Here is a 12828-nt window from a genome sequence, read left to right on the forward strand (position 1 = left end):
CTTTTTCTGTCAAAACTTGTCATTTTAGAGGATTAAGATGTTTCAATATTTTCTTCTTGATAACAGGAAACTGAATGATTCTAAAATATATTGTTACTTCAAGGACCATATCCACTTTTTGTATTTCAACTCCTCTGTTTCTAAATTCATGGTATGTCTCCATTCAGTGTTATCCATTTGATCAAAGAATACATTATTGCCTTTGATGAATAAGTCTCATTAAATTGAATGCTCTACCTTAAGTTTTGTTTTCAGGCTGGGAAAATGGAAGACTGGATGATTCCGCCCAGCATCTCAATACTTTTTCACTGTGTTCGCCATAGAAGTGATTTATTATCAAGGAAATTTTTCAGACTTACAAAACTGAATGGATTTCCAAATATGCTATCCACAGTATTTTATGATATTATCTCTCAAAAACGTAATTGAAGTACTTGCACTTTCTTGCCCTCTTGTTTCTACGATGGCCTAATATTTTGCCTTTCTCTATTTCCCACGCTTACCTCCAGGTCGCCGTGTCTGTTTGGGGGAGCAACTAGCCAGGATGGAGCTTTTTCTCTTCTTCACCACTCTCTTCCAGCGTTTTACCTTCACCATCCCAAAGAACCAGGCCAGGCCACGAGAAGACCCCGTTTACATTTTCACCCACTCCCCTCATTCCTACCAGATCTGTGCTGAGCTGAGATGAAGTTCTGATCCTCAGATCACCCCCTCTCTGAATAATCCCAAACTTAAGCTCTTCATGTGGACCCTTCCTCCTGCGAATATTGCCGTCGCCAAGGAAGTTGTACACTGAATACCTGTGTAATTTTGTAAACTAAAGTGTTTGGCTAACATCTAACATTGTCACACTTCAGTGCTGTATATTTCATAAAGCAATTCTCTTACATCAAAGGTCTATAAAAAATAAAATCAGAATAAAATGTTTACAAGTCTGGTCCTCCACCAACAACTTTATGGTAAAAAAGGGTAGCGCTGGAGTCAGCATGCCTTAAATGAAGTTGTTGGAAGGAAGGGCGGGGCTTTTGAAATCATTTCAAGGGTACCTTTTATTTAGTCCAAAATGTACACTGGATGTGAAAGTTCTAACAGAGTTAATGCATCAAATTAAACCAGAAATGTACATAGAAACACTGCACCTCATAAATGGGGTGCAATGGGCTCCTCGGACCCGTAGGCCCTGGTGCAGCTGCACTAATGTTTTATTATTGCCCTGAGAAGCAGGGTATGTACTCTGTCTCTTTTGCCCAGTGCTCTGTTTCCTTGCTCCAATGCCTAAAGATCTATGTCACTTCCCCTTTGGGGAAGATAACCCCCCCCCCACATCTTAACACCACCTTCTTTGCTGTAAGGGTGCCCTGGGCCCTAATGATAGCAATGAAAATAGACTGCCTTACTTCCTTTTGGTTATTAAGGCAACCGTATTTACGGTGTAGTGGCCCTTCACACTTTTGACTCCACTGCCACTGCACCTCCTGCACTAATAATAGCTAAGGCCCGACAGGCTGTTTCCTCTGACTCTTTTTGCCCTTTGTCAAAGCCAGAGGTGAGGCCCCACATCTCACTGCCTTTCCCTTGGCCATCCCTTCAAGGCCTGAAGGAACACTGGCACAGCAAGAGCGGCCTGGGCCCTAATAATTCCAAAGACATGAGCCTCCACTACTGTCTTAAGTAGTAAAAGATAGCCGTAATGGCAGAGTGGTTTGCCATCACATCCTGGGCCCTGGTGCCATTGCACATGCTACACTAATGATAACCAAGGCCCTGTGAAGTAGTCTGTCTCCTCTGCCACTGTCGCCCAGAACCCACAGCCCCCTCCGAACCAGAGCCATCGCTCTTCGGCCAGAGTATGCAGTATCAGCACCTTTGTTCCCAAAAAAGAACCACCCTCTCTCCTGGGCCTTCTCACAGGTGCAGCAATTAAAACAATTATAACATAAGTGTAGTGGCTGCTCTCATCCCTAGGCACTCATGCTACTGCACCTACTTCATCAATGAAAGCCATAGTCCCATGAAATAGGCTGTTTTCTCAACAATTTATTAAAAAAGCAGAGACCCCACATCTTGCTTCCTCCACTGTACCATCGTTTAGAGGCTTTGTAAAAGAAAAAAAGAAATGAAAATTAAAAAGCGTGCTCATCTCCCTAGGGCATGTCAACAAGGCCTGATGCCGTCTCTGTCCTTTTATGGAAAAAAATGTGCTGTGCAATTTCACCCCTTCCCTCTCTCTCGGGCCTTTTCTCCGATACTGAAGGGCACCCCGGGGGGGGGGGGGGCAAACAGTGAATACATATGAAAGCAAAAGGCATTTAGGAGTAGTAAAGTTAGGAATCCTAACTTTACTACTCCTAAATGCCTTTTGTGAATACTGAAAGGCGTAAAGTTAGGATTTTGTCTCAGTTTAGGAGTAGTAAAGTTAGGAATCCTAACTTTACTACTCCTAAATGCCTTTTGTGAATACCGAAAGTCATAAAGTTAGGATTTTTTCTCAGATTACTTTTGTGAATCGGGCCCTATGTTCTTATCAGTGATGTTTTTTGATGCCTCATATTTTCAAATTAAAATAAACAGGATGTGACAAGATGTTACAAAATGAAAAGGAGAAACGTTTCTCTTATTTTGAAACAGAGTTCGAACTGGACATTTAATAGACCTATGATCATGGACACTGGCAGGCTTGAACCTTTAACTTTCAAAGTGAGAGTTCATGACCTTAACCATTAGTCCACAGTTGACTTTCTATTGTGCTTCATGAAAGCATAATTTTGCCATACATTCTGAAAATGTAAGTCATTGAGTTCCCATAGGTGACTGTACACTGATTACTTCATGATTAACAAAATATAATGAAGTTAATAAAGGTAGACAGGTAGGGGAAAGGGACAGAGAAATATAGTTTTGAACTAGGAGCTCTATAAAAGAATGTTATTATCATTAACAGTTCTTTTTTGCTTAATACTACGACAAAAAATAGAAATTGCGAAAAATTCCTTTCAACCTAATAGTACGATTAAAAAACGGAAATTGGGACATGTTGTGAAATGAAAACTATTAATCTTGTTTTACAATCAGATAAAATATTTCTTTTGGAAACAGAATGATATTTAAGCATACCAATGAGTTTTGCCACAGGCAAATTTGAACTAATAACATACAGAGTAAGAGTCCAAGGCCTTAACCACTAAGCTACAAGTGACGGTCTATGCAGTTAGATGAAAACATAATTTTCCTTTTTGCTCAAAACAGGTCAGTCAGTTTCCATTAATGATTATACATTGACAGCAACATCATTTAAAGACCAGGAAGGAGGGTGGGAGAGAAAACTTTTTTTATTTAAGACCTACAAGAGTATGTTCTTAGCAATAATACCTTTTAACTAGACAGGATTTGTGCAAAAATCAGGCACCATAACAAATTTGCTTGCAATATCTGTCCTGTTGGACAAAGCGGCTTCCTCAGGATTGTTAATGCATGGATGCTTCGTGGGCTTTAAGGCCGCCTTTGACCGCGTACCCCGAAGCCTATTATGGCTCAAATTGCGGAAATGGCGGATTCCACCAATGCTTCTACGAGCCATAATTGCGCTACACACCAACACTTGGATCCGCATAAAACTTTGGGACGGATCGTATACCTCAAGGAAAATACAAACATCATGCGGAGTGGAACACGGTTGTGTGTAAGCGCCCCTTCTTTTCAACCTCTTCATTTCTGATCTGTCGTAGTCACTCGACAAAGTTAATTCTCATCTACCAAAACTCCCCGGGGTAAGAGTTAGTAATCTATTGTATGCGGATGATTTAGTACTGCTAAGCCACACCAGGGTTGGCTTGCAGAGACTCCTTGATCGATTGTCCCTTTATACCACCGGAAACAAGCTAGAATTTAACTTAACAAAGACAAGGGCAATCACCTTTGGGTCAAGTAAATAACGAGGCGGCGATTGGTTATACAATGGTAAAAGTGTTGATAAAGCCATCTCCTATAAATACTTGGGGGTCCATATGGACAGAAGGGGCTCATTCTCGAAACATAGAGATGAGGTAGAATCCAAAGCTTTGACAATCCAGGTGGCATTGAATACCCTTGCCAGGCAACTGTTTGGGCCAAGCCTGACCCCACTCATAACTATCATGAAGGCAAAAATCAATAACTTCCTCAGGTACAGCCAGGAGATCATGCAAGGGAAGGACAACAGCTTTGTGATTAAAATAACAACAAGAATATTCAAACAAGTGTTGAACCTTCAGAAATCTTCATCCCCTGCTCAAATATGTCTCGAGTTTGGCCTTCAAGATCATCAACCAGTAGGGGCCGGAGCATTCATCAGGCTGTGTAATAACTTGTGTACCTCCAGAAAAGGAAGCCTAGCAGCCCTCCTGTGGCAGGAAATCGCAGCCGGTCAACTTGGTAGATCATATTGGCGTTATCTACAAGATTCCTGGATTCAGAAGAAATCTGGAACTCGAACCCACCGTAGCAGGCACTCAAAATCCACATCAAATGGAACATCCGCTTTTGGTCCTTTCATTCGGACAGAGCCCAACTGGCCCAACATAAGCACGCTTGGAAAATTGTAACATGGTTCAAGCCAGGGATTATGGCCCCATATTTGTCATGTACTTATTCTGTGCTGTGGAAAAAAGATTCATGGCCCTCAGAATGGGCGAATGGCCATTCCTGTTTCACTTGCTGAGCTGGCAACGTGTAAACACCAACGTAATGTGCAGGGGGTGCGGGAGTAGCAAGGTAACAATCAAGCATGTGGCATGTCTTTGTCCTACATTACTCGACGATCGAAAGATCTTGTTAAAGAGAAGAGCGAATGGAATAAACTCGGCATTCGCACGTGCCTACAAGCTATCCTTGCATCAATGAATCCGGACAATTCAATGCTCAATATCCGGTTCACCAACTTTATGACAAGAGCAGCAAGAAGATTTATAATTAGAGAGAGCCAGCAAGCAAACAATGGTCAACCATAAAAGGGAGGACTAAGTCCTCTGCTCCACCAAACAGCAGCTGACCATGACCTCTTTCTTTACACAGATTATTTCTTGCCCTCTTGTGCGTCCCAGGAACATTTAAACCATCATATGTAGGGTCTTCACCATATTAATGGACCCGCTCTTCCAGTGGTATTAATCATTAATTCTCAATGACTATGGTCTTGTTCTGTGGCCTTAGCAGATGTTAAACCAGAAGGGATAACCACGGCCCCCAATTGATTTCTAATTGCTCGTTACGAAGTTGTATTACTTAGATGAAGTTAATATTTTACTAACAAAGATAAATTGCTAGGTCCTTTTTAATTATTTATAGATTAATTTAATTTTTTAATTCACTACGATGATACAAACGGACTAAACGGACTTTCCTATGAAGATTCTTTTTTTAAATATGTTTATTGGCATTTCCATAGTTGCGATACAGATACAATATTCATTGAGAATGTTTCAATAACAATACTTCAGCATCCAGTTCCGTGTTCAGTAGTTTACAATAGGACGGTTGTGGTATGTCCCTTCGACTCCCTTCACACCCCCCTCCCCTTTCCCCCTTCTAATCCCATCTCAAGACCTCATTGGGAGTCAGTAAGCGTAAGGCCATAGTATTTAAGCCAAGGCTTCCATATCCTCCAGAATTTCTTAGGACACCCTCTTGCCTGATAGGTCGTTTTCTCCCCCAACATGTACATGTCCATATTTTTCCTCCACTCATTCAGTGATGGGCCCGTCACAGCCCCCCATGCCTTGGCCAAGTCACGCTTTGCCACTCCTGTTCCTAGCTGGAGCAACAGTATTTTTGTCCTAGGGAGATCGATCTCTGTGGAGACTCCCAGCAGGACCAACTGCGGATTCAGAGGAATTGTCCTCTCCAGAATGGCCCCTAGCTCCTCTAAAAGAGTCCTCCAATATCTCTGAATCCGGGCGCACTCCCAAACCGTATGGAAGAAGTTGCCCTCCGGTGCTTGGCAGGGCAAACAATTGGGCTCCTCCGCCCTCCCTATGCCATGCAGACGTGCCCTATCATAGTATGCCCTGTGTAAATATTTGAGTTGAATCAATCTTAAGCGTGACTTGATCGCCACTTCACAAGGGTGTATCAACGCCATTTCCCAGTCGAGGTCCTCTAGTGCCCCCACATCTAGTTCCCATCTGGCCTTCAAATTCTGCAAAGAGTCTAGCTTGTTATTGATGATGGTCCTGTATGTCCAGGAGACCGCCTTATCTCCTATCTCACCCATCACGAGATGACCCTCTAATGGCGCGTACTCCGGAATGGTTGTTGTGTCAATACGTTGTGCCTGCCATGCGTGCGTCAGCTGCAGAAATTTGTAATGTTGGGATGTGGCCATAGCATACTCAGTCTGGAGGTGCGAGAATGTTACCAGTTTCCCTCGACTCAATATGTCCTTCAGCTGGGACTGCCCAGCAGGTCCCATTGCCTGAAACCTCTCAGTTTTGCAATTTCTTTAAGTCTGCTACCTACCCAAAGTGGGGTTTCCTTTGTCACTCTACCCGACCATTTCATCTGCCTCTCTGCCTTTTTCCACGTAGCTATCACTATCTGTGTGGCTGTTAGGAGATGGGTGGAGCCCTTACCACCGTAGATATAGTGGGTATATGGGTGATTGCTGAATTGTGTATGTTCCAGCGCATATGTGGGGTGTTCTCTGTCTACATGGCCCCAGTCATTCACCACAATAAGGTGAGCTGCCCAATAATAGCGCTATTCTCGGCGGTTTCCCATCCCAGAGGAATGCTCTCAGTGTACCCTCTATTCTAATGAACACCTCATCCGGGATCCAGTGGTACATATTTTGCAGGACATATAAGAACTTCGGGAGCATTATCATTTTGTAGAGTGCAGCCTACCCAGCAATGTCAGCGGCAACGTCCTCCATCTGTCAGCGTCCGCTCTGAATTCCCTGTGTACCCCATAGAGGTTTCAGTCTAGAGCCACTGTGGTGTTTGTCGTAACATAAATACCCAGGTATTTGATACCTTCAGGGGCCAATTGGAGTTGCCTCGGCCACACATCACAACCGCAATCTCTGCCCACCGGATAAAGACAGGATTTCTCCCAATTAATTGTGTATCCTGCGTGAGCTCCATACGTTTCGCAACAATCCATTATCTTAGGGATGGATGTCTCTGGGTTTGTGACATACAGCAGTATGTCGTCCGCATACAACGAGATACGTCCATCCGAACCCTCCTCTCCTGGACCCCGAAATCCCGTTATATCTGGGTGTGCCCTAATAACGCATGCAAGAGGTTCCAGTACCAAAGCAAAAAGTAGACGAGACAGGGGACAACCCTGACGGGTACCCCTTCCGATCTGGAATTCCCTGGACACCACCCCGTTAACTCTGGTTCTGGCCAGTGGTCGTTCATGGAGAACGGCTATCCACCGTCTGAATACCTTTTCGGCGTCCAGAGACAGGATGAAGTGTGGCTGTTCCTTAGTGGTTGACACTTCTAACCAATTGTGCAACCTCCGAAGATTGAGCCGTGTCGACCGTTTAGGCATAAAGCCAGACTGATCTCGATGTATGAGTCCCGATATTATCCCAGTGAGTCTATTAGCCGGTATCCTAGCCAATATTTTAGTTTCCATATTGATAAGAGAGATAGGTCTGTACGAGCTACAGTTCTGCGGTGGCCTACCCTCCTTGTGTATCACCACAATTGTAGCTGTCCTCAGATCTTTGGGCAGACTGTCAGTCTCATGCGCCTCCAGGTATAATTGGAGGAGATGTGGGCAGAAAAGTGGTACGTTCTGTTTAAAAAATTCTGGGGGGAGCCCGTTAGGGCCCGGGACCTTGCCCGTCTATAGCTGGCTAATAGCTGCCACAATTTCCTCTTTAGTAATTTTACCATCTAATATCTGCGAGTCACTATCTGTTAGTTTTGGAAATTGCGTGCGTTGGAGATAGGCCCGTGTCTGTTCAGGTTCCGCCAAGTCACGTTGTGTGTAAAAGCGTTCATAATAATCTGCAAAAGCATTGGCTATTGCAGTAGGGGTATCATCCGTCTGGCCAGTGTCAGTACGTATCTGTGTCACCCATCTGTTTTCGAACTCTTTCTTACTGAGCCATGCAAGCAGACGGCCCGTTTTGTCTCCTGCGTCATATAATCTTCGGTGCATGGCTTGTATTGCATGTTGCGGATCTCTCTTCACCAACGTAAAATATTCCCGTCTGAGGAGTTGCATTCTACGCAACAAGGAAGGGTCAGTACTTGTACTGGCCTGCACTTCCACCTGCAGTAGGTGGGATTCAAGCCCCGCGATCTGTGCTCCCTCCTTTCGTTTCTTGTGGCCTATGATGTTTTGGGCTCTATCTCTCAACACTGGTTTGTAGGCCTCCCACAGTGTAATAGCCGAATCTACTGACCCCACATACTCACTAAAGTAGAGTTCAGAATCCACCCTAATTTCCTTGGCAACCTTCGGGTCTCTCAACTCCCATGGTTTGAGTTTCCATTCCACTGCTGGCCGACGTGTCTGGGTGCCCACTGTAAGCCACAGCGGCGAGTGGTCTGAAAGGCCTCTCGCCAGGTATTCTACCTTTTGTGTGTCTCCTAATTCCACCGCCGGGGTTAATATATAATCCAGATGTGAAAAGGTTTTGTGTGCACCTGAGTAAAAGGAATAGGTTCTGGACTGGGGGCCTATGAAGATTCTTAAAGAAAAAAAAAGATTTTTTTTAAAACACAGCATTGAGATTAAGCACATGTCTCTTGCACCATGTGTAAATACTTTAGCAAATATCGATACACGTTTTTATTATCATTGATGCATGTTTACCATTGTAATGATTTTCATTAATCAAACAATAAAGTTCTAGGCATTAATACTTTTTTAAATGTAATTCTCATATTCTACCATTAAAACAAACAAGATATGACATGGTTACAAAGTGAAAATGAAAAACCTTGACTTATTTTGAAACAATTAGACTTTGAACAGATCTTTATTGGACCCATGGCCATGGAGACTGGTAAACTTGAACCTTTAACTTTCCAAGTGAAAGACCAAGACCGTAACCATTAGCCCACAATTGACTCTATTGATCTGGATAAAAACATTGTAGGCATTTTTTGTGAACATGTAGGTCAGTGAGATCCCAAAGGAGATTGATTGCTTTATCATGTAGAAAATACGATGGTGGTAGAGAGGTAGGGCAGCGAGATAGATTGAGAGATATTGTTTTGTTCTAAGACCCCTAAACCCTATGGGGCATATTTATGTAATTAGTGGAGCAGGGCAGCGTAGCAAGTTACCTTGCTGCACTGCTTCACCCAGAAAGGGCAGGAATGCGCCATATTTATCCAATATGGCACATTCCTGTCTTTTCCCCTTGTGTTTGTGTTCTTTTAGCAGCCTAGTGCCATCGAAGGCACCCTTGCACCATGGTGCAAGGATGCCTCCGTTGTATGCATTATTGTTTTTCTGTAGAAAGGGGCATCTTCCTGCACAAAAACAGTCCCTGGAAGAAGCATGCTCAAAATTGAATATCTCTTCTTCAAAGCCTAAAATGGATGCCCCAAGAGAAACGCTCCAACAGAAGGGCTAGGAATGGACACAAGTGTGGGAGGGGCGCAAAGGGGGCATCCCAAAACAGAAGGAAATCCTTGCAGAACAATGGTCAGCCCTTGAACACGTGAACAGAGTTAGTGGTACATCCATGCCAAGTCAGCAGTCCTCGCTGATCTCTTTTTCAGAGCACAAGATTGCTCCTAATTGAACCGGGCATCAGACTCTCAAGATTTTTGAGTTGATTTGCGGGGTCCTCCCGGAGCCCACAGCAGATTTAGGAATGTTATTGTGTGAACGCAGGAGTTGGTGGCCCGGATGGGCGACGTCCTGGACTGGCCCTAATAGAGGCCTTATTCCCTTTCAGGGTCAACCCTTTCTTCATATTGAACTGCAGATGTCATTCAGGGATCACATGGAAAGAGTTCCGGTTTTGGTATTGCATGTTCCAGCAATATTGATGTTCTTTGCTTTGTGTTTTTTCTAGTTTTGTGTTGGGGAAATTGGGATTTTGGGAGGTAACAGTGGAGTGGGCATCCTGATCCATCACCATTGTCCAATGATAGTGGAAGGGACACTAAGGGCTGGCGGTTGGCCATTAGAGGCACACCTTGGGGCCAACCACTTGCAATAGCATCAGTATATAGCCCCTATCAGCGACTTGATTATATACTCTTGAATAAATTCCTTCTCCTGATTTTGACGGATGCCACTCATCACCTGATCATGGGCCAGTTTCTTTCGAGTTGACGGATATGGGCCCTATGAAGCCTAGAGCGACTGGCACCTGGAGGCTCTGGGATGACCCCTTGAGGGATACAGTGATGATAGTGAACATTAGGAAGGGTATCAAAGATCATCTCCTTCATAACAATACTGGGGAAATCAGTGTGTCCACCCTCTGGGATACCCTGAAGGCAGCCCTCCGAGGTCTGTTTATACTGGAGGTTTCATGCCTTTGTAAAATTAGCGAGGCATTGTGCTGTAAAAAGGGCATGGAACTCGAGATCCTCGAGACTGAACATAAGACAACTCGCTCTTCAGGGCACTTTGAGCTAGGACTATCATTTCAGAAGTTCAGCATCAGTAGGGCACCATGCGCACTGGCAGCAGGAAAAAAGGCAGCATGCTTTCATAACTATTATACCCAGCTATACACAAACCAGAGCACTGACCCACAGGAGTAATTGAAATATCTTGCAGAGACTCAGTTGCCTAAAATAAACCCCCCGGAGAGGATAACTCTACACTGGCTGCTTGAGAAAGAGGAAATCTTAACAGCTATATCTAGGTTGCGACCCTCCAGGGCTCCAGGCCCCGATGGCCTTACAGTAGCCTTCTATAAATGCTTCAGTGCCACCTTGTTGCCGCTCCTCCTGTATACATACCGAGATTTTTGAGTACGGTAGGGTCACACCCTCCATGAAGGACTCCATTATTTCCTCTGACTTTTAAACCCAATAAAAATCCCACAGACTATGGGTCTTATTGACCCACCTCCCTTATTAATACTGATGCCAAAATCCTCACTACGGCTGCTTCCTTGAGACTACAACTCCTGCTCGAGGATCTCGTACACCTGGACCAATAGGGTTTCATTCTCTCATGCCAAGCAAGCAATAATACCAAACAGGCCCTCCAACTCCTTGACATTGGCGCCATGGGTACTAAACGTGGTCATGGTCACATTGGATGCTGAGACAGCATTCGCCACGTTGACTGGGCCTTCATGACGGATGTATAGAGTGCAGTGGGAATGGGTCCTACATTCATGTCCTGGCTCCTACCGGGTTTTCTGGCCCCCCAAGCTAGAATCCACATTAATGTTTTTTTCTCCAACTGGGTGCACATAAAAGGACTGTCAACAAGAGCGCCTTGCCGTCAGTATTTTTAGAAGCCCTGACGGTCTCAAGTGAAGCAATTGAATTACTCACTCAACACACTTCTAACTGAATTATGATGAAGATTCGACCTTAATTGATCCCCTTACTGGGACTACTTGGACCTATAGTAACCTCTGGCTAACCGTCACAAGGGATCTACTCTACCTGGACACCACCAGAAGTACCCTGAAATAACTTAGGAAGATTCCTGCACCTTGGGCAGTATTATGTGTTACTCGTCTCCAAAATTCCCTTATAACGAGAGGCTCGAAACTTCGTCGACTACTATAAAGAGAGAGCCTAAGAAAACTAAAAATTACCTATAAAAACTGATTGTACTATATCTCTTAAGAGCTCCTCTTTTGAATACCAATAAACAATGCCTCGTTTTTTACTAGCACTACATATATCGCACTGTCTGGTTATGGTCATCTCACTGGGGTTCTCAAAATTACGTTGAAATGTGAAAATATATACAGTGTAAATACACAACTGAATATTCCTTTTATGCCTCCTTGGTATGTTGAATATTGTTGGCAAAATAAATTACACTCACTTCAGCAGAAGTGAGTACAGTTATAATTCTTGTTCTGTGGGCCCCTATAAAAATTGCGACAATTTTGATAGACGTAATTGAATTAAAGTTCCATTCTATTTGCTTTCTGCCTCTGCTTGATTCTGCTAGGTATACTACTTATTGCAAGAAATTGTACTAATTAATTAAATGAGTTCTTTGCGAACATTGTTTTGGCTTATTAGCAACACCCAGTTTGCAAGTACATATTGGCCGCTCTTGTCGCTTTGTGAAAATTGCACATAAAAGGAGGCACACGTCATGGTAGCCCCCTCTTCCCTCTTCTTTTGGCCCCCACATTGGAACCATTGGCGTACCATGTTCAAAGTAATCCCCAGATTAACGGAATCTGGTTTGGCCAACAGGACCTTAAAATGTCTATATTCCCCGACAATGTTCTCCTGTCCGTGACTGATCCTGTAGCCTCTATCTCCTGGGTGCTGCAAGAACTACAGCTTTATCAAGATGTTTTGGGTTTCAAGATTAACATTTCCAAACCTGAGATTCTGAATATATCGACCCCTCGGTCAGTAGTACAGCAGGCACAGGCACTCGCCTCTCTGCAATGAGCTACAACCCATATTGAGTACTTGGACCTTGCATTGGCTTTTACTCTGGCTAAAACTACAGCTCTAAACCTCTAGCATGTTAAACAGAATATCCGCTGCTAAATCAATAGTTAGAAGCATAGATCCCTCTCTCTTCTTGGAAAGATTGCTGCATACAAACAGATGATCCTGCCCAAAGTATTTTATCTCTTCCAGACACTGACCCTTCAAATTCCAAAAGAACACATAGCTGATCTTCAATTGTTATGTGAGGACTTTC

At 43.8% G+C, this 12828-nt stretch overlaps 1 protein-coding gene across 2 annotated transcripts in view; it reads left to right on the plus strand.

Annotated features, from left to right (window-relative positions):
* LOC144753465 (cytochrome P450 2D17-like) overlaps window positions 1-927 on the plus strand; it is a 296252-nt gene extending 295325 nt beyond the window's left edge. For both annotated transcript variants that reach the window (XM_078641151.1, XM_078641147.1), the window contains one exon: window positions 510-927. In XM_078641151.1, the coding sequence (XP_078497277.1) occupies window positions 510-688 (179 nt within the window). In that variant the 3' untranslated portion in view covers window positions 689-927. The remainder of the gene's footprint in view (window positions 1-509) is intronic.
* Window positions 928-12828: the final 11901 nt, after the last annotated feature.

This window comes from Lissotriton helveticus, chromosome 1_1 (genome assembly GCF_964261635.1).
Source record: "Lissotriton helveticus chromosome 1_1, aLisHel1.1, whole genome shotgun sequence".
Lineage (NCBI taxonomy): Eukaryota > Metazoa > Chordata > Amphibia > Caudata > Salamandridae > Lissotriton > Lissotriton helveticus.